The sequence below is a fragment of the Panthera leo genome, chromosome B1 (genome assembly GCF_018350215.1).
Source record: "Panthera leo isolate Ple1 chromosome B1, P.leo_Ple1_pat1.1, whole genome shotgun sequence".
Classification (NCBI taxonomy): domain Eukaryota; kingdom Metazoa; phylum Chordata; class Mammalia; order Carnivora; family Felidae; genus Panthera; species Panthera leo.
The window spans coordinates 34,620,023-34,640,652 of NC_056682.1; the positions used below are offsets into that span (position 1 = coordinate 34,620,023).

Sequence of the window (20,630 nt, forward strand, 5' to 3'; positions counted from 1 at the left end):
GGCGCAGCCCCACCCCCCGCGCCGCGCTTCTCTCCCCTCCGCCCCCACGGCGTGCGCGCCCCGGGAGCGGGCGGTGACGCGCACGGGCTAGAGCCGGGTGGCGGTGCGGCTCCCGGAAAGGAACGGATCCTCCAGGAAGCCGGGTCCGTGTGGCTGCCGCTGCCGCCGCGCTGCGGTGGCCGTGATGCGTTCCGCTTGCAGCTTCCCGCTGCCAGGAGCCCCGGCCGCCAAGTCGGGCGCTGCGAGCAGGTGAGGCGGCCTTCCCGGCGCGGACGAGGGGAGGGCGAGGAAGCGGCCGGCGGGGCTGGGACGGTTGGAGCGTGGGACGCGGCGGAGCGGCGAGGGCCGCGGACGAGCCCTTGTGCCCCGGGAGCCCTCCCCGCGCCTGCTGGCGGTCTTCACATCCGCGCCGCCCCCGCCGCCTTGGCCGCGCGGCCACATCCGGGCGCCCCGGCCGTCAGCCCCCGTGACCCCGGGCGGCAGGTGCTCTCCCCCAGCCCCTGGCAAGAGAAAGCTGGCAGCCGTGCTGTCGCGCCGGCTCCGGTGACCACGCTGGATTTTCCCTCTCGCACACGTAGTGTGGGCGGATCTGGCCCCCACTGGCGGGGGACGTGGCCAGGGAGAGGGGATGCTGCACGACTGGTTCTTGCTTGTCGCCTTTCCTAACATTGGTACTTTTCAGCCTCGGTTTTGCCTTGCTCTGTTTTTACTTTTGTGCTTTAGATTGCTCCTTGGAAAAATGGAACTAATCGGGCAATAAAGTGATAGTGAGAGCAGTGTTTCTCAAACTTGAGTAATGCGTGGACGCCTTTTAAAGGGACAGTTCTCATTCTCTAGAATATGTCCCAGAACTCACAGGGAAACCCAGACCCCAGTTAGGTGAACAGCGTTGCTCTCAGAGAACATTTATCACTATTGGGAAAGAGAAGAGATGCGTTACAGTTCGGGAACTTCCGTGCTAGAAGATAAACGAGAAGTTACTGAAGAATTCTAAATTAGAGACTCAAATCCCTGGTTTAATTTTACATTGCAGCGTTTACTGTGCCCTTCTTTGTGTAATGAACATTTTCCAACCTTGGAGAGGCCTTCAAAGAATCCTGTTTTTTGTGTTATCTTGTATTTGATGTTATTTTGTCTTTGTACCAGGTTTTTTCAGTTTGACACAGTAGCAGAATTACAGAACGTAGTACTAATTTGTATTAGTGGTTTAATTATTTCTCTCTGTGTTTATGTTAACATTGACTAATCACTTGTGTTTGTTACATATTGAATCCATGGCCTACATTCTTCCACATCCAATGGCAATGCCTGATCTCAACCCTTGTGCCTATAGTCTACAGAGAAGAAACAAGAATAAAAGTGGATCTAAGGATGTATATTCTGTACATATTTGTTCAACATGTTTACTTAAAATAAACTACACTGGGTGCCTGGCTAACTCATTTGGTAGAGCTTGTGACTCTTGATCTTGGGGTCGTGAGTTCAAGCCCTCTGTTGGGTGTGAAGCCTACTAAAAAATAAATAAAAATAAAACAGCCTACGCTTGAATAAAAAGATTTCAGAGTGTGGGAAAACGTGAGAAAGTAAAACAGGTTAGATCTTGGCAAAGAACCATATTGACTTGTGCTTTGAAAGAAGTGTAGTATTGAAAGCAGGACATACTAGAAGAAGGGATATTAGTAAAGGCCAGAGGCAAGAATGAGAAGAGTGTGTGGGGGCAATAAGAGACCCACCTTTCTAGAACAGAGAGATGTTCTCTGGGGCCGAGGAGACAACAAGTTGATAAAATAAGATGGGCCTAGTCGATGGATGTTACGGTTTCAGATGCCACCCAAGCAAGTTGGTGTTGACCCATAGGCTCCAGAAATTTCTTGAGTTGATCATATTTTGAATGTAGCATTTTGCACAGAGGTGTTTCTGAAGTGCAGTGTTCATAGTAAAGCCGAAGGTAGGGGACCTGCCTAGAATCTGTCTTGTGGTAGTAATGTCTGCTGTGGTCATTTTAGATGTGTGGACTAAATGTGATGTTTGAAAAAGAATTGACAGGCCCCAATAAATCGTGTAATAGGTAGACCCACAGATAAGCAGCCTTCAGAGTTAAGAACCAGGTAGCTCCAGTCACGGTGATCCCCCTCTTAGGCCTGGAGAATTTGGAAGGTGGTATTGGTTTTTGCCAAGAGGTCGTGACCCCAGCCTTGGACTGAGTGAGTTGCAGTAGCAGGGTGGCAGTAAGCTCAGGATGTGGAATTGGAACTTGAGGAAAATCAGAGTTGCAGATTTCAGAAACTGCAGAGGTAATGCCGGAAGAGTGTGACTAGAAAAAAAGTCGTTTAAAATAGGGACCAGGGGCACCTGGGTGGCTCAGTTAAGCATCTGACTCTTGGTTTTGGCTCAGGTCACGATCTCATGGTTCCTGGGTGCGAGTTCCACCCGGTCAGCTGCTGTCATCGAGGAGCGTGCTTGGGATTCTCTCTCCTTCTCTCTCTGCACCTCCTCCTCCCCCCGACTTCTCTCTCTCTCTCTCTCTCTCTCTCTCAAAATAAATCGATAAACATTAAAAACAAATAGTTTGGGGTCCCTGGGTGGCTCAGTTGGTTAAGCATCCAACTTCAGCTCAGGTCATGATCTCACACTTTGTGGATTCGAGCCCAGCATTGGGCTCTGTGCTGACAGCTTAGAGCCTGGGACCTGCTTCAGATTCTGTGTCTCCTTCTCTCTGCCCCTCCCCTACTCACGCTCTGTCTCTCTCCCTCTCTCTCAAAAATAAACAAACATTGAAAAAATTTTTTAAAAAGAAAAATTTTTTAAAATAGATGTTGAATAAAATGTAGATCATAAATGCAACTATGCATTCTTAAAACAAAAAAAAAAAATGAATTAAGTTATTTTGCTGTCTTTTTCCCCACAAATGAGTGAGGCACAGAGTGCTTCACTTTGGCTGCTCACTCTCCCAAGACCGTTGTTTCCTACAAGTTCTGCATAAGTGTTTGTGGGCCCCTTTGATTGTTCAAGGTCCTCTTGTAATCCCGTGATATTCATATGTTCTTTCCATCATGTCTTCTTACCTTTTCTTACTCACAGGCCTAGCTCTTCCAGAGTCTCATTTGCCTGTGATTTTGTTTGCCTGTGATTTGAGAATTTGCTAATGTCTGTTTCGTTGCATGCTGCATTTTTCACCAGGGAGCCATTTCACTTTGCAATTGATTAATATTGTTTTCACTGTTTTCCTTAGGACTGACAGTGAGAAACTGACAGACATTGAACCATGACCCCATGAGCTTCACTCCACTAAAGAATGTTCAACTAAGGAGGGCCCCACTAACTGAAATCATGAGTTAATGGATCTCTCTGGTGGTAGGTCTAACACAATTTGGGCCTTTTAAAAACACGGCAGTTTTACGTAATATTAGAGTTTGCCTTGCTAAACTCAGGTGCCAAGATTCTTAGCTACAAATACAATTGGAGTTTACATTTTGAGATCAAATTACCATATTGCTGACTGCTGGGTAATATTTGGCCATACTTTTGTCCTAAATAAAAGTAATTACTTCAGCAGTTTATAAGCTGTTCTATTTTCTTCTGTCTTTAAGCACAGTTTTGTCAGTTACAAAAATATCTGTTTATCCTTTTTGTCAAAATCCTCACATATCTCAAGACAAAGTTCCAAGGCGAACATCAGATTAAATAACGTTTACTAAGTTTTCTGTAATCATTCTAATTTTTTTTTAATGTTTATTTTTTGAGAGAGAGAGAGAGAGAGTGCAAGTGGGGGAGGAACAGAGAGAGAGAGAGGGAGACAGAATCTGAAGCAGGCTCCACGCTCTGAGCTGTCAGCACAGAGCCCAGAGCGGGCCTCGAACTCACAAGCAGTGAGATCATGACCTGAGCCAAAATTGGATGCTTAACCAACTGAGCCATCCAGGCGCCCCAGATGTGCTATGATCATTCTAAACAGTGCACCTTCTGCTTTGAAATGTGTTCTCTTTTCTCATCTCCCATCGAAAGTATACCTCTCACCTCCAGGTATCTTTTCTGGTTCCCTAGCCTCCAGTGTGCTCTTCTCTGAACTATTACAGGAAGAGTCGGGATAATTTAACATTGCCTTCTGTTACTCTCTTGATTATTTTCTGGGTATTAGAATTTTCTCTGTAACCAGTGTGCAAACTCCTCGAAATCTGGAGCCAGGTTTGTTACTTCTCTGTGCCCTTTGTATGCCCTCCTAGTTCTCATCATTGAATCATTAAAGCTCTTTCTTCCCCCAGGACCTTGACTTAAGCTATTAACTAGAATATTCTTTTCTTTTGTTCTTAGTTCAGCTATCACATAATTATCGATTTTAAAAAATGTCCAGATTGGAATTCCTATGTCACGGTTTTTAAGGTAGGCTTTCTTGATAATGTACAAAAGAGGATTTGATGCTGAAAACTGGAGAGATCAGTGGAAGGTATCTTGGTAGAAATAGTTCCGTTGTCTTCTCTGATGGTACAATTAATATATGCCTTCTAAGAAATAAAGGCAAGCCTAGGGAAGAATAGGCTAGAAATAGATGATCTATTATCTCACTACTTAGCAATAACCAACCACTGTTAACATTTTGGTTTCTGTTCTATCCCCGTCTTCCTGGGCATGCGTGATGCGGTTTTTTTCCCTTAATATATCATGGGGATCTTTCCATGTCAATAAATACAGATCTGCATCATCACTTTTATAATAGTCTCATCATGTTCCACTGCCTAAATGGACCACGTGTAATGTAACCCACCCACTGCAATGCACATTAGTAGCAGTGTTTTGCTGTTGCACCCAATACTATCACGAACTTCTTTACACATATTTTAGTGAATTTACCCTATAATTTCCTAAGGTTGAATTTCTGTAAGTGTGATAGAGCAGAGGGTAAGTCTGTTTAAAATTTTCATATGTGTTACCCATATGCCCCCAGAAGGTTAGACCTATTTAGATTCTCCCCAACAGTGTTCTCCTTTGTTAGCAAAGTATTGTCAGACTTTAGTCTCCACTAATCTGATAATGGTGAAGTCTTGTTTTTATTTATGTTTCTCTAAATACTAACGAAGTTACATTATATCAGCCATTTGTATTTCTTATTTGGTTAATTTCCAATTATCCTTCTTTTTCTAATGCATTATTTCTCTTATTTAGAAGAACCTTTTATATATAAGGGGTATTTACCTTTTTCATGTATGTCACAAGTAATTTTCCCAAGCTTTGTCTATTTGGGAAGGGATTTTTTTTTAAGCACTCATAAGTCTTAAACTCATATGATGTATTTTCTTACATTTATGGTTTAAGACATTGATGTCAATTGTAGAAAAGCCTTACACATTCTGAGATTGGGTACAATTCCATCTTAACATTTTAATGCATATGTTTAACATTTAAATTTTTGATGGAGTGCCTGGGTGGCTCAGTTGGTTGAGCCTCCAGCTCTTGGTTTCTGCTCAGTTCATGATCTCATGGTTCATGAGTTCGAGCCCCATGTTGGGCTCCACACTGGCAGCAGGGATCCTGCTTGGGATCCTCTCCCTCCTTCTCTCTGTGCCCCTCCCCTGCTCACTTGCTCTCTCTCTCGCTCTCAAAATAGATAAACTTTAAACTTTTGAACCATTGGAATTCTCTTAAATGTTGTGATGCAGTTATCTTACCATATTCAAATGCTAAAAGGCAGCTACTTTATAAAAACGCATCAAAATTCATTTAAACATGTCAGTAATTGATATATTTTTTTTTGTGTGTGTAAACTGTTAAGTCAAATATTGTTTGTCTCAAACTTGGGGTACATGGTACAATATGGATGCCATATTGAAACCTGAACTAGTTAAAGTGATTCTCCCCCTTTGTCAAGTAGGCATTATTACTACTTATCACCCTATAATACCTTTGTGTGTGTGTGGGTGTGTGTGTGTATGTGTGTGTGTGTGTGCATGTGTGCGCACGCGCACGCACGTGCATGCACGCAGTAACCCCTCTGCGTTATAACCCCTCTATATAACCCCTCTATAACTGTGTTATAAATCCTTTCAGGGCTGGGTCCATATCTGATTCATCTTCATATCTCCCATCCCAGCCAGCCATGAAGCAGACAGTGCTTGCTCATCACTTGTGCGACAGGCACTGGTCACTGGGGAAACAGAAGAATAAGAGGCTGTCCCTGCCAATGAGAGGCCTGCCGTGTAATGAGAAAGTCAACCACAAGTGTAATACTGTAGCTCACTACTGTCAGGAGCAAATGCTCTGGAGATAGGAGGAGGACTAGGGAAGCTTTCACAGGGAACTCACGCCCGACTCGTGTAGCAAGCAGTATTTAGGAATACCAGCAGATGAACCTGTTGAGAGAAGCATTCTAAAAAGAGGAATGGGCATTTCAGTGACCCGCTGTTTGTGTTTAGCATGGCTAAAGCATAGGGTACGTATCTGTCTAGCCTGTCGGGATAAGACTAGAAAGACAGGGACAAGATCAGTGCAGTCTAATGCAGAAGCTCCGTGTGGCTGTTGAGCACTTGAAATGTGGCCAGTGCAACTGAGAAGCTGCACGTTTCATTCTAATTACTTCAGCCACACATGGCAATGGCTACTGTGTTGAACAGCACAGGGCTGGATCATGAGGGCCCTCCTTTACCATCCTAAGGAGTTAGGACTTCTTCCTGAGCGGGAGAGAAAAGTCGGGAGGTGGGAAGGTGTCAAGATTCCTGGTTGTTTTGGAAAGATCACTCTAGTGTGTCAATTCTCAACCTCTTTGGCCTCCCGAACTCAGAAACTTGACTTTTTGCCAGACACTTTCCTAGGGTCTGTGATGTTGGGAACGCAGCAGTCAACCAAGCAGACAGAAATCTGGCCCCCTGTGGAGCTCGACACCTGAGCACGAGAAAAATGCAATCACACAGTACGTTGGGGGATGAGGATAAGAGCATGGGTTCTCCTGCTGGAACCTCAGCCGTTTTGCATATGATCATCTTTTGTTGGCAGTGTGACCTTAGGCAAGTTACTTAGCCCCTCTGCCTTAGCTGTAAAATGGTATACAAATAGTGGCTATCTATGGGTCATTAAGAAGAGTAACTTGATATTTGTAAATAAGCAGGGCCCAGCACATAATAAGTTCCGTATAACTAATAAATAAGTAAACGCTAAGGAGAAAAACTAAGTCAAAGGAAAGAGATGGGTGGAGGGGACAGCTTGCAATGATGGTTTGGGTGGCCAGGGAAGGCCTCCTTGAGAAGGTGACATTGAGTAAAAAGTGAGAAAGTGAGTTGCACGGATGATTTCTAAGCAGAGGGGGTAGCACGTTCAGAGGCCCAGAGACAAGGAACATAGTACCTTGCATGGTACTTTGTGCATAAGAGGGATCTAACAGTCATTTATCAGGTGAATGGGTATTTCAGATTCCCGTTCAGTTTAATCATTTTGCCTATCGCCTACCTCCAACCCCCACCCCTAATCTTCCTTAATTCAGTACCTGTTTGGCGACCTGGTATTTTGGGTCACTGATTGGCTTTTAGGTAGAGAGCGACGAACTAGTGCTAGATTTTTACCATCTCTTTTTCGATTTTTTTTTAAATTTAAATTCAAGTTAACATATAGTGTAGTCTTGGCTTCAGGAGTAGAACCCAGTGATTCATCTCTCTGTCAGTCAGAGAAAGACAGATTTCATATGATTTCACTCATATGTGGAATTTGAGAAACTCAACAGATGAAAATAGGAGAAAGGAAGGAAAAATAAGATAAAAACAGAGAGGGAGGCAAACCATAAGAGACTCTTAAATAGAACAAACTGAGGGCTGCTGGGGTGGGGGGAGATGGGTCATATTACTATCTCTTTTGATTTAGGCTTGTATCTCTGACAGCATGAAATTGACTAAGAAGTGTATTGCTCTCAGTGAGCTCTTCTAACGGCTTCAGTGCAAGGATCACGTACCAGATCGCGTGTGGTTGGATTCAAACACGTACTTGGTAAAACAACATTCATGTCTTCTTGGATTGTGCCGTCTTTGTGATTTTTCTCGCTTTCTGGAACAGGAATGCTCTAACTCCAGGAGGACCCCATCGTTTCTGTAGTGGTGTGTGAGGACTGACTCCTAGAACATTGCCTGGTCTCTGACCCATCAGCATGGGGAGGTAAGTGATGGTGTCTAATCATTGACACTCTAAAACCCGAGATTTTGGTGCCACAGAGACAGGTCTCGAGAGGAAAAAAAAAAATCTAAATTCCAAGTGCAAAGTGTTCAAAGTTACGCTACACTTGTGTTTTAACACCTTTGTCCTTCCAGGCCTTGTTGGGGTGCTTGTCACAGGAAGAAAGTGGTCTTGCCAGGTGGATTTTCTAGGGGTTAATGTAGCTTACTGTAAAGGGCATGCGTGTTGGAATCTGTGAGGAGTGCATTAAGCACAGGGTAACTGTAAGCCTTGAGGTGTGGGCAGGGACGACAAACTCCATGGAGTGGCCCAGGGACTCATAGGGAGATTAGAAACTGTAAGTGGAAAACTCCATTGGGTTAGCAGGCTATCCCCCCTTCTGTGAGATATTTTAGTCCAAGAAGCACTCTTTAAAGGGAAGAGTGTAGAAATTAACCACAGAACAGTAACATTTATTCTAAAGGTTGCAGGGGTTTTTTAAATTTTTTTTAATGTTCATTTAATTTTGAGAGAGAGCAAAAGACAGAGCAGGAGTTGGGCGGGGGGGAGCGGGGGCCGAGAGAGAGGGAGACACAGAATCTGAAGCAGGCTCCAGGCTCTGAGCTGTCAGGACAGAGCCCAATGTGGGGCTCGAACCCACGAACTGTGAGATCATGACCTGAGCCGAAGTCGGCTGCTTAACCAACTGAGCCACCCTGGCACCCCGAGGTAGCAAGTTTATTTTAACTCCAATAATAATCTCTCATTCCTGACATAAACTAAGAAGAAAAGTAGGGTTTTTTGTTTTGTTTTGTTTTGCAAAAATGTCTCAGAAATATTTCTAAAAACACAGGACATACAAAACTCATTTATTTACTTTGTTATGAGCATGTCATTAAAGATGCTATTTTTGTCCCATTTTCTCACGCAATCATCAGGGAGAAATTTGCCTTGGAATTCGGTGTTAAGAAAAGCTTACTCCTCCTGAGCTATTTGTATGTTTCTAATTTAATGGGCAAGGTTTTGGCCACTATGATGCTGAGCTACCTTTGCAGGCCTGTCTTATTACATGTATTTCTTTGTACTAGATTGTTTTTTGGTTTCATCATCCTTAAACCTGACTTTGTTATACATTTGTATGTTTATCGTGTTGAACATATTCTTGTAAATTGTTTCTAGTTCTTTTTTTGGAACAAAGCAGAATAGAAATAATAATCTACATAATGTCAAGGGGGAAAAACACCATCAGGATGTAATTCTCATTCGTGTAATTTTATAATAATGAGTTACATAGCAAAGTAGCAGTATGGAAGATACTGGCATACAGACCAGTATACTGGCTTACTACCAGCAAGGAAATAGAGGTGGCTGAAGCCAGAGGCCTCCTTCCTTTGGCATCAGTTTAGGTGAGGAGAAGCCACTTTGGAGCAGATTGCTTTAAAATCTGTTTTTTGGAATTTTAGGATCGGCATCTCCTGTCTTTTTCCTGCTTCCTGGCATTTTAGCATCTCTCCGGTGGGGTGTCCTCGAATTCTGAATACCAATTTACGCCAGATTATTGTTATTAGTGTTCTGGCTGCTGCTGCTTCACTTTTATACTTTTCTGTTGTCATAATCCGAAATAAGTATGGGCGGCTATCCAGAGACAAGAAGTTTCAAAGGTAAGAGAAAAAAACAATTCTTCTCCAGATGGGGTGCCATACGTCCATTTTACAGCTTCGAGACTTTTGGGATTAGGTTGGAATTTAAGAAGCATGTGGCTGTAGGAAACAGAATCTGTACTGAATACAGCATGGCGTGAAAAATAAAACTGTTTGAAATGGTTTAATCATTAACTACCAAACCCACATCATAAGAGGATTTAAACATAAGCTTTTCCTGTGATATCTTTTAAGCTGATTTTTCAGTTAATGTCCATGGTTTGGGAATAGTTTTGCTTCTCAGTGCTTGTTTGAACTTCTTACAAGGAATAATGACTGTGTATCTGATTCAGATAATCTTTATCGCTGTCACTTGTTTTGTTTTGAGTCTTCAATCGTTTGGCAGTTGTAAAAATGGTATTGTGGATCAGCTTAGAATCTGCTGCCTCGACATTTATGTGTTGCATTTGCTTGGTTAAGGTTTAGGATGATCATCTCTGCCTCACTAAGAATGTGCGTTCATTTTTGTAAACAAGGTACTTGGCACGAGTTACTGACATTGAGGCCACAGACACCAATAACCCGAACGTGAACTACGGTGTCGTGGTGGACTGTGGTAGCAGTGGGTCTCGGATATTTGTCTATTGCTGGCCGAGGCATAACGGCAATCCTCACGATCTGCTGGATATCCGCCAAATGAGGGATAAAAACCGAAAGCCAGTGGTTATGAAAATAAAACCCGGTATGTAAAAGATAGATATCTGACTGGTAACCTGCTTCTGTCCTTTCTTCTCTGTGAGGTTTTTCATGTCCTTCCCTTCCTTTCCCCAGAGTCATCGCTCTAATTCAGAACTCACCCCAGGACCTGACTGGTTCCCTTTCTTTCCCATTTTCTGCCCATCCTGCACGAGGTGACTTAACTCTTTAATAAAATACCCCAAACCATGTCTTTCTTTTGGTCTCCTGCGGCGTTTACCACGGTGCCTTACTCATGTGTCTCCTGAGATGTTTGCTAGTTGACATTAATTATGGAGGGATGTGTTTTGCCTATTTGGTAACCATTGGACTCTATCCCTAATGACAGAGTAATTTCAGATAACTCATGGATATCTGTACCCTAATACATTGGTGTATATTTCTTTTTTCCCCCATTTTTATTTTATTTTTTTTAATGTTTACTTATTTTTGACAGAGAGAGAGAGACAGAACATGAGCAGGGGAGAGGCAGAGAGAGAGGGAGATGCAGAATCCGAAGAAGGCTCCAGGCTCTGAGCTGTCAGCACAGAGCCCGACATGGGGCTCGAACTCACGAACTGTGAGATCATGACCTGAGCTGAATTCAGACATTCAACCAACTGAGCCACCCAGGCACCCCCCCCACCATTTTTAAAAAGTGCCCCAGTATATTTCTAACTGGATTATTTAACTAGAGTGACTTATTACTGATGAGCTGGTGTTATTATGTCTAATTTTTAATGATACCACAGTTTCTAAGTCAGTGTGTTATGCAAAAATTGGGATTTGCTGTCTCCATTAAAGAATTTAAATCAGTAGTTCTCAACCTTTTTATGTATGTACACCATTTCTATGGGCAGCGCTGTTCTGTCAGAAGTTTTAGGAATGGAGGGTGTCCATTGGAGTGCCTTGAAATAGGCATTTTATGTCTTGATAGTTGATAATCACTGATTTAAAGCAGTGGACCACAGATCTTAATAGAGATTCAACACTTTATTTCATCTTACTAGTGTATTACATAGTAAGATATAAAATCCAAACAATCCAAGGAATTTATCTTGTAAAATATTAGAGAATGCTGATTAAAAAAAATTATCATAGGTTATTACCTCCTATTTCAAATATGTAAATGAAAAGGGGGCTTAGTATTAATATGATAAAATACCTGTCCTCTCACATAGTTCCTAGTCACATAGACTATTGGCCCTCTGAATCCTTCCCTTTCTTCGTTGAATAATTTAGGCCCCACTTCCTTCTTCAGTCAGTCTTCAAGTTGATTGTTCTTTGATGTTTGGGCAGCTGGGCACCAGCATATTGCTCAGAAAATGCAAAATATCTACCTCACGCATGTTTCAGGATAGAGAGAAGGAATTGAATCTGAGTCTCTTGTATAAGCATTATTTTGATATCAGAGTACATTTCCATGAACAAAGGTCATTTTTTTCTATAAGTCTTAGTGAATGACTTTTAATTTTTAGTTTTCTATTATCGCGTCCCTTAAATTTTTATGCGTTCCTAATCTAGAAACATTTTCAGAGTTAAAGTGATATTGATAAAAAAAAAAAAATTCACCAGAAGATTGAAATATAAAGCTCTATAAAGCGCATTGCATTTCATCCAGCTTCACATACCAAGTTCTGTCAGTGATTAAACTGCTCACATGGAATAAGATAAAATCTTTCATGCCTTGGAGTGTCCTTTGGGACATCATCCCAGGGTGTACACCAGAATCTCCTTAAAATCAGGTTTAACATGGTTCTCTCTCATGCTACAGAAAATGTTTGAAGTAGAAATTCAAGTACCTTTTTATAGCAGTTCTCAGTGCTGAAGCGGGGCCTTTCATGTATAGCATTTCAACAAAGCTCTAGATATTTCCTTACTTAGTGGATTCTGGGTAGTTTAGGGCTTGGTGTCTGTTGGAAGAGTATGTGGAGTAAAAAAAAAAAAAAAAAAAAAAAAAATCTGGCTTTTGGTCTGTTTTCTGCTGATTGCTCCTACAAATCATTACATCTTTCTGGATCCACAGTTGCCTAATCTGTGAAATGAGAAATTTGGGGACTTCTAAAATTCAAAGCCAGGAAGACTCCCTTTGCCTAGGGCATGGTCGAGGGATCACCAAGACGGGAGGGTAGGATGTGTTGCGTCAGGCTGCCAGAAGAGATGAGGAGAAATGAAATAATGTGAGAGGAACCAGGGAGAGGCAATCAGTGAGACCCAGAATGCATATTAGGGGAGGGAGAGGGATTTTATCCGGGATCCCAGTTTGGGCCGCTGGATGGCCAATGATGGTGGTCACTGGGGTAGGTAACTACAAAGCAGGAGTTGAGTTCAGATTTGTCTTACGTGTATATGTTGAGTTTGAGGCGTGTCCAGTAGACAGTTACCACCTACTGATGTGGAGAAGGGGAATGAGGTCTGGTGGCTACTGGTGACACTTGGAGATCCGAGACACATAGATGGTGTGGCAGCCATGGGAGTGAGTGTACTTGCACGAGCAAAGCGGGAACATGTTCTCGAGGGCAGGCATGAGCTCGTGTGCAGGTGATCCCAGTGTCTGACACATAGCAGTTGCTCAGCTGGGTCTCAGTTTTTTGGAGACTGAGAAGAAAGTGTAGGACTGAACATTTAATACCACCAGCATTTAAGGAAGAGAGCTTGTTGCTAGAAAGATAGGGGAAAACCAGGAGAGGGTGGTATGCAGCTTGAATTTCTCTCAAATTAGCCACATCGAAGAAATGTAACTTATTAGTTAACCATCTCCTTGTTAATGGAAGTGTCCTTTTTCTGTAGGCATTTCAGAATTTGCTACCTCTCCGGAGAAAGTCAGTGATTACATTTCTCCACTCTTGAACTTTGCTGCAGAGCATGTACCACGGGCAAAGCACAAAGAGACGCCTCTCTACATTCTCTGCACAGCTGGAATGAGAATCCTTCCCGAAAGGTGATCCTCCACGTGAAGCCAGGGCTGGGTGGGTGAGGGTGTAGTTTATTTTTCTCCCCTTCCCCCCTCCTGTCTCTTTTCCTTCTCCTCTTCTACCATTATCATCACATGGTGTCATCACATACCATTATTATCCAAAAGGAAAACATTAAAAATCCCTTTTTCTCATTTGGAATATTACCAGAACTATTCCCTTAGCCGGAACTCCCCAGAAATCTTTTAATGTACTTGTGTATTTCTATAAACTGTAAACTATAAGGTTGTCGTTAAAAAACCAGATTTTCTATCTTGTAAGTGTAAGGGTTGCGGTTGTACTTCTATGTCTAGGAATCACAGAATCCACACAGCTCATGAAATTCCTTCCTAAAATAAACAGGTTTTTTTAATGGATTGCTTTGGTTTTAAAATGTACTGTTTTCCTATAGGATGTACCAGAGCCACAGTTTTTGTTTGGTTTGGTTTGTTTTTTTTTAAAACAAAAAACGTAGGATGCATCTTGATCTGTGAATTTGGGGCTTGTCTTACAGCCAGCAGAAAGCCATCTTGGAAGACCTTCTGACTGACATCCCCGTGCACTTTGACTTTCTGTTTTCTGACTCTCATGCAGAAGTAATTTCAGGGAAACAAGAAGGTTGGTATCTTGGTCTTCAACTTGAAATTTGGGAAGTTATTCCTTTAAATCTTCCCCATGTTTCCCAGTGTACGCTTTATTAAATTACTTTTAATGTCTTAAAATTTGGGAAATCATAGCCTGGAAATAGTATCTTTAAATGGCAAAATTAGTTTCTTATACGACAGTCTTTATTATCCAAACAGTAAGCCGTTAAAAGAATAACTTAGTTTGTGTTCACTGCGTTTAGGACACATATTTTGGACTCATTTTGATAGGAAAGGTTTGTGTTCCTTGCCTAAGTTATACAGTTTTATGGAGTTACGATAATTACTGAGTTACTGGAGGCTTCTATTGATTTACTTGCTACAAAGGGAAATTATTCTTGACTTTGATATGCTAAGAAAATATTAGTTCTGTTTTCAAAGAAATGCTTCAACTTGAAAATGAAATGACAAGTCAATGAAATTATTTGGGGAACAGCTTGCTAGAAATGGAGACCAAAAGCATTTATTTCAAAATCATCTATCATTTCAGCAAATACCTCCTCTGTGAAAGGCACTGTAGAAAATATAAACTGGGTGAAATTCAGACACTGCCACTGAGCTATTTACAGACAAGTGAGGTACACAGTTGGCCGCCATATGAGGTGGAGTCTTAGGTGCCATGAGGAGAGTGGGGAAGAAGTATAATGGAAGTTTGAAAGAGGGAGGCATTTTTTTTTTGTAACCAGGGACCTCATGGAGCAAATGACATTTGAATTGTGCCCCAATGGATGGTTAAAAGCATGCCGGAGCACGGTAAGGGTGGGGGTCTGAGAGAGGAAGTTCATTCCAGGCTGAAGAAATGATTTGAGTCAACACAGGTTAGAAAAGCTGCATGATGGATGGGGAAACAAAAGTATTTTAGTTTGAATGGCTTACGGCCCTTTGGAAAAGTGGTAGTCATTTGAAAAGTTGGGACTGGTCTTGGCGGCCCCATCATCATGGCAGCATGAGTTGTTCCTTTTTTCTCTCCCATTTGATTTACAACTACTCAGACATCCATAACCCAGAAAACGCAGCTAAAGGCCACCCAAGAGACCCATCCATCTGAAAGTGGGTGGCTTGAACCTCAGAGGAAGGCCTGGGGCCAGGCAAGTGGCAGCAGGGGCAGCAGTGGACCAACACGAATTTTCTAGCAGGGGAGGTGGAGGGTGAAGGCGGTGAGTGGGGGGTTACCTAACAGCACACGGCAGGACCTGTTGCTCTTTCTGGGAGGAGGGAAAGGAAAAGGAAGTCTCAGAGAACGGAGGGAATGTGTTTGCCGCTGTCTGCCCCAGGATTCTGGCAAGAGGATTGCCCATGGATCTCTGGAACACCCCACCCCCAACCTTTTGAGGATACGCTAGCAGGCTGTGGGCACATTCAGAGCCCCAAGTACTAAGCACACACCTCCACCAACTCTGCAGTCATCCTTTTTTAAATTACCAACCTGTGGAACTGTTAGACTCAAAGTGAAAAAAGCCATACGCAAATAAGGTGTTCACTACTTGAACATTTTTTATCAAACGTTGAAAAGTCACGTTAATATGGTATCACAAAAGAACATAGCCATTTTCTAGTAATGAACCCAAAGGCACAGAATATTCAAATCTAACTGGTAAAGAATTCTAAACAGCAATTATAAAGAAATCCAGTGAGCTACAAGAAAACTGAAGCAGTACAGTGATCTCAGGAATAAAATTAATCAACGGAGGGGTACTTTACCAAAGAGATTAAAATTCTAAAGAACCAAACAGAATGTGGAGCTGAAGAATTCAACACATGAGATGAGGAAGGCACTAAAAAACATTGGAAATAGAGCAGATGGAGGAGAGAATAAGCAACTTGAGGACAGGGAGATAGAACTGTTCCTGTAGAAGAGGAGCGAGAACCCTGTAAGAACTATCAGACCCCCGTTAGGAGAACCTACAAAATTAAAGGGGATCCCGGAAGGAGAAGAGCGGGAGAAGGGAGCAGAGAGCGTATTTAAAGAGGTGTCCTAGAGAACTTCCCAAGCCCAGAGAAAGAACTGGATACACAAGTCTAAGAAGCCAATAGACCAGCTTCTCTAGCAGTGCAAAAAGACCCGCTCTGAGACATCACATTAAAACTGTCAAAAGTCAGTGATAAATTATTTTGAAGGAAGCCGGGGAAAAAGACAGCCTACAAAGGAAGTCTCGTTAGGTTATCAGCAGATTTGTCAGCAGAAACTCTGGAGCCCAGGAGAGCATGGAATGACATTTTAAAGTATTGAAAAACACAAATTGCCAGCCAAGAATACTGTATCTGGCAAAGTTATCCTTCATATATAAGGCGAAGTAAAGGCTTTCCCAGACAAACAGAAGCTAAAGGAGTTCACCCCCTCCAGACCACCGTCTAAGACATGTTGAAAGGAGCTTCTCAAGCTGAAATGAAAAGATGAAAGTGCACAGAAGCCTAATGTGATAAATAGAATTAGAAAACGGACTTTTTTAGAATAGTACATAAAACAAGTATAAAGCTTAAAGGGAGAAGAGCATTAAAAATGACTATAGCTACTACAGCTTGGTAACAACATCACAACATAAAAAAATTTGTGACATCAAAGCTATAAAAGGGGAAGGGTAAAGGATGGAAACTTTATAGGTGAACAAAGAGAAGTTGCTATCAGAAAAAAGACTGTTCTGTCTGTGGGATGCTTTATGTAAACCTCATGGTAACCACAAAGCAAACATCAAAGCAGAGACACACAAAACATAAAGGGGGAGCCTGAGCAAATCATGGAAACCATGGAAAACCACAAATTTACAAAGATAAACAGAAGGGGAAAAAAAAGGAGAGACAAAATAACCAGAAGGCAAGGGGTGCCTGGGTGGCTCAGTCACTTAAGGGTCCAAGTCTGGATTTTGGCTCAGGTCATGATCTCACGGTTCAAGAGTTTGAGCCCTGCATCAGGCTCCACACTGAGAGTGTGGGGCCCGTTTGAGATTCTCTCTCATTCTCCCTCTGCCCCTCTCCTGCTTGCTCTTTCTCTCTTTCTCAAAAAAAAAAAATAATAATAATAATAATAATAACCAGGGGTGCCTGAATGGCTCAGTGAGTTAAGCGTCGCACTTCAGCTCAGGTCATGATCTTATGGTTTGTGAGTTCGAGCCCTGCATCGGGCTCTGTGCTGACAACTCAGAGCCTGGAGCCTGCTTCAGATTCTGTATCTTCTCTCTCTCTGCCTCTCCCCACTTACGCTCTGTCTGTCTGTGTCTCTGTCTCTCAAAAATAAACATTTAAAAAAATATTTTAAATAAAAAATGAACAGAAGGCAAAACATAAAATGGCAGTAGTAAAACTTTACATATCAACAGCTACCCTAAATGTAAACAGATTGAACTCACCAATCAAAAGTCATAGAATGGCTGGATTAAAAAAGAAACAAGACCCAACTTTATGCCACCTACAGGAGACTTTTAGCTTTGAAGACACACATGGGCTCAAAGTGAAAGGATAGAAGACAATATTCCAAGCAAATGGAAACCGAAAGAAGGCAGGCATAGCCAAACTTATATCAGACAAAATAGACTTGAAGGCCAAAGGGTAACAAGAAACAAAGAAGGTCGTTTTGTAATGATAAATGGGCCAATACATTAAGAAGATACGACATTAGTGTATATGCTCCCCACACCCAAGCATCAAGATATATTAAACAAATAGAGAAATAGGGAACAAAACAATAATGGATGGGACTGCAGAATCCTACTATCTGCAATGGATGAATCATCCAGACAGGATCAACAAAGAAACATTGGAATTGAACCACATGTTAGCACAAATGGACTTAGTAGACATGTCCAGAACATTCCATCCTAAAGCAGCAAAATACACATCTTTCCAAGTGCACATGGAACATTCTCCAGGGTATATCATATGGCAGGATGCAGAGAAAACACTTAGCAAGTGTAAGAATATTGAAGTCATGCCAACTGTCTTTGACCACAGTGGTATGAAACTAGAAATTAAGAGGATGGTGAGGAAATCTACAAATATGTGGAAATCAAACATCACACTTCTAAACCAGTGGATCAAAGAAGATTATTAAAGTAGGAAATTATAAGTATCTCAAAAGGAAGTATCTCAGAAGGAAATTAAAAAGTATCTCAAAACAAATGGAAATAGAACATTGCAAATATTGTGAGATGTAGCAAAAGCAGTTCTGAAAGTTTGTAGCAATAAAAGCATGTATCAAGAAATTAGATCTCAAACAATATAACATTATACTTCAAGGAACTAAAAGAACAAATGAGGCCCACAGCTAGCAGAAAGAAGGAAATAATAAAGATCAGAGTGGAAATAAATAAAATAGAAAACAAAATCAGTAGAAAGGATCAATGAAACTAAGGGCTGGTTCTACTTAACAAACCTTTAGCTAGACTAAAAAAAAAAAAAAAAAGTTAAAAATGAAAGAGAAGACATTACACCTGACACCACAGGAATACATAGGATCATGAGACTGCAGCTGACCGTTGAACAACGTGGGTTTGAGCTGCACGAGGCCACTTGTGGACTTTTTTTCCATAAATACAGTGCAATACTATACATATATTCTCCTTATGATCTTCTTAACAACACTTATCAGTATGCTTCTGATCAACAGTAAGCTGTTAGTAGTCAAGTTTTTAGGGAATCAAAAGTTAACAAGGATTTTTTACTATTGGGGGGTCAGTGCCCCTGACACGCACATTGTTCAAGGCTCAACTGTACTATGTACTGTTCAAGGCTCAATTGTACTATGAACAATTCTATACCAATAAAGTATGTAACAGAAGAAAGGAATGCATTTTTAAAACATACAACCTGCCAAGACTAAATCAGGAAGAAATAGAAAATCTAAGTAGACCAATAACGAGTAAAGAGATTGAATCCATAATCAAAAAACTCCCGACACAGAAAACTCCAAGACCAGATGGCTTCACTGGAGAATAACATTTAAAGAATTAATACCAATTCCCCTCAAATTTTTCCAAAATATCAAGAAGGAGGGAAAACTTCTAAACTCATTCTGTGAGGCCAGCATTATGTTAATACCAAAACCAGATAAAAATACCACAAGAAAACTGTAGGCCAGTATCCCTGATGAATATAGATGTAAAAATTCTCAACAAAATACTAGCAAACTGAATTCAAAAACACATTAAAAGGATTATATGCCATAACCAAATAGAATTTATCACTGAGATGGAAGCATGCTTCAACATGCACAAATCAATAAATTATATCACATCAATAAAATGAAAAATAAAAATCATGGCCTCATCTCAAAAAAGCATCACAGAAAAATACTTGACAAATACAACATCCTTTCATGAAAATCCTTAACAGAGTGGGTGTAGAAGAAATATAGCTCAACATAACAAACGCCATATATGACAGACAGCTAACCTTAGACTCTGTGGAGAGAAATTGAAAGCATTTTCTTTAAGATCGAGACCAACACAAGGATGCCTACTCCCACCACTCCTATTCAATGAGTACTGGAAGTCTTAGCTAGAGCAATTAGGCAAGACAATGAAAGAAAATACATCCAGATCAGAAAGGAAAAACTAAAATTGTCACTATCTGCCGATGATATGATCTTATATATAGAAAATCCTAAAGAGTCAGTTAGGAAATGTCATTGACTTGATCAACAATTACAATAAAGTGGCAAGATACAAAACCAACATACAGAAATCAATTGCATTCCTTTACACTAATGATGAAGCATCTGAAAAAGAAAACTATCCTGTTCACAGTGGCATCAAAAACAATAAAATAGAAATAAATTTAGCCAAGGAAATGGAAGATCTTTACAATGAAAACTACAAGATTTAGCTGGAAGAAATGGAAGAAGGCAAATTGAAAGACAACCCATGTTCATGGGTCGCAAGAATTAATCTTGTTATAATTGACATACTGTTCAAAGCAATCTATAGATTTAGTGCAATTCCCATCAAAATGCTAAAAGCATTTTTCACAGAAATAGATGAAGCAATCCTAAAATTTCGTATCAGAAAAGACCCCTAATAGCGAGGGCAATCCTGAGAAAAAGAACAAAGCTGGAAGTATCGTGCTTCCAATTTCAAACTATTGTGCAAAGCAGTGTTAATGAAAACAGTTTGGTACTGGCACAAAAAGAGACACGTTGACCAATGGAATGGAATAGAGAGCCCAGAATTAAATCCCAGCATATACAGCCACCACCCAGTAGTGGAAAGGATGGTGTCTTCAACGAACAGTGCTGGGAAGACTGGGGAAACACGTGCCAAACAATGAAATTGGACCCCTGTCTCACACCACTCACAAAGATGAATTCAAAAAGAATCAAAGAAAATCCCTAAGACTTGATACCATAAACTCCTAGAAGAAAATGTAGGCAAGAAGCTCATCAGTATTGGTCATGGCAGTGATTTCTTGGACATGATGCCAAAAGCACAAACAGCAAAAGCAAAAACCAGCAAATGAGACTATATCAAACTCAGAAGCTTCTGCACAGTAAAAGAAACAATTAACAAAATGAAAAACAACCTACAGAATGGGAAAAAAAA

The 20,630-nt window shown here is 41.3% G+C and overlaps 1 protein-coding gene across 5 annotated transcripts in view; it reads left to right on the plus strand.

Moving 5' to 3' along the window:
- The first annotated feature begins 75 nt into the window (after positions 1-75).
- ENTPD4 (ectonucleoside triphosphate diphosphohydrolase 4) overlaps positions 76-20,630 on the plus strand; it is a 43,164-nt gene continuing 22,609 nt past the window's right edge. For 4 of the 5 annotated variants that reach the window (XR_006201564.1, XM_042934563.1, XM_042934560.1 and 1 more), the window contains exons 1-7: positions 76-249; positions 3,233-3,354; positions 8,032-8,130; positions 9,591-9,788; positions 10,304-10,509; positions 13,293-13,443; positions 13,971-14,074. Coding sequence is in view for 4 of the 5 variants with exons in the window: in XM_042934563.1 (XP_042790497.1) it covers positions 8,123-8,130; positions 9,591-9,788; positions 10,304-10,509; positions 13,293-13,443; positions 13,971-14,074 (667 nt within the window). In the remaining variant the exon portion in view is untranslated. The remainder of the gene's footprint in view (positions 250-3,232; positions 3,355-8,031; positions 8,131-9,590; positions 9,789-10,303; positions 10,510-13,292; positions 13,444-13,970; positions 14,075-20,630) is intronic. The other variant, XM_042934561.1, reaches the window with a different exon arrangement.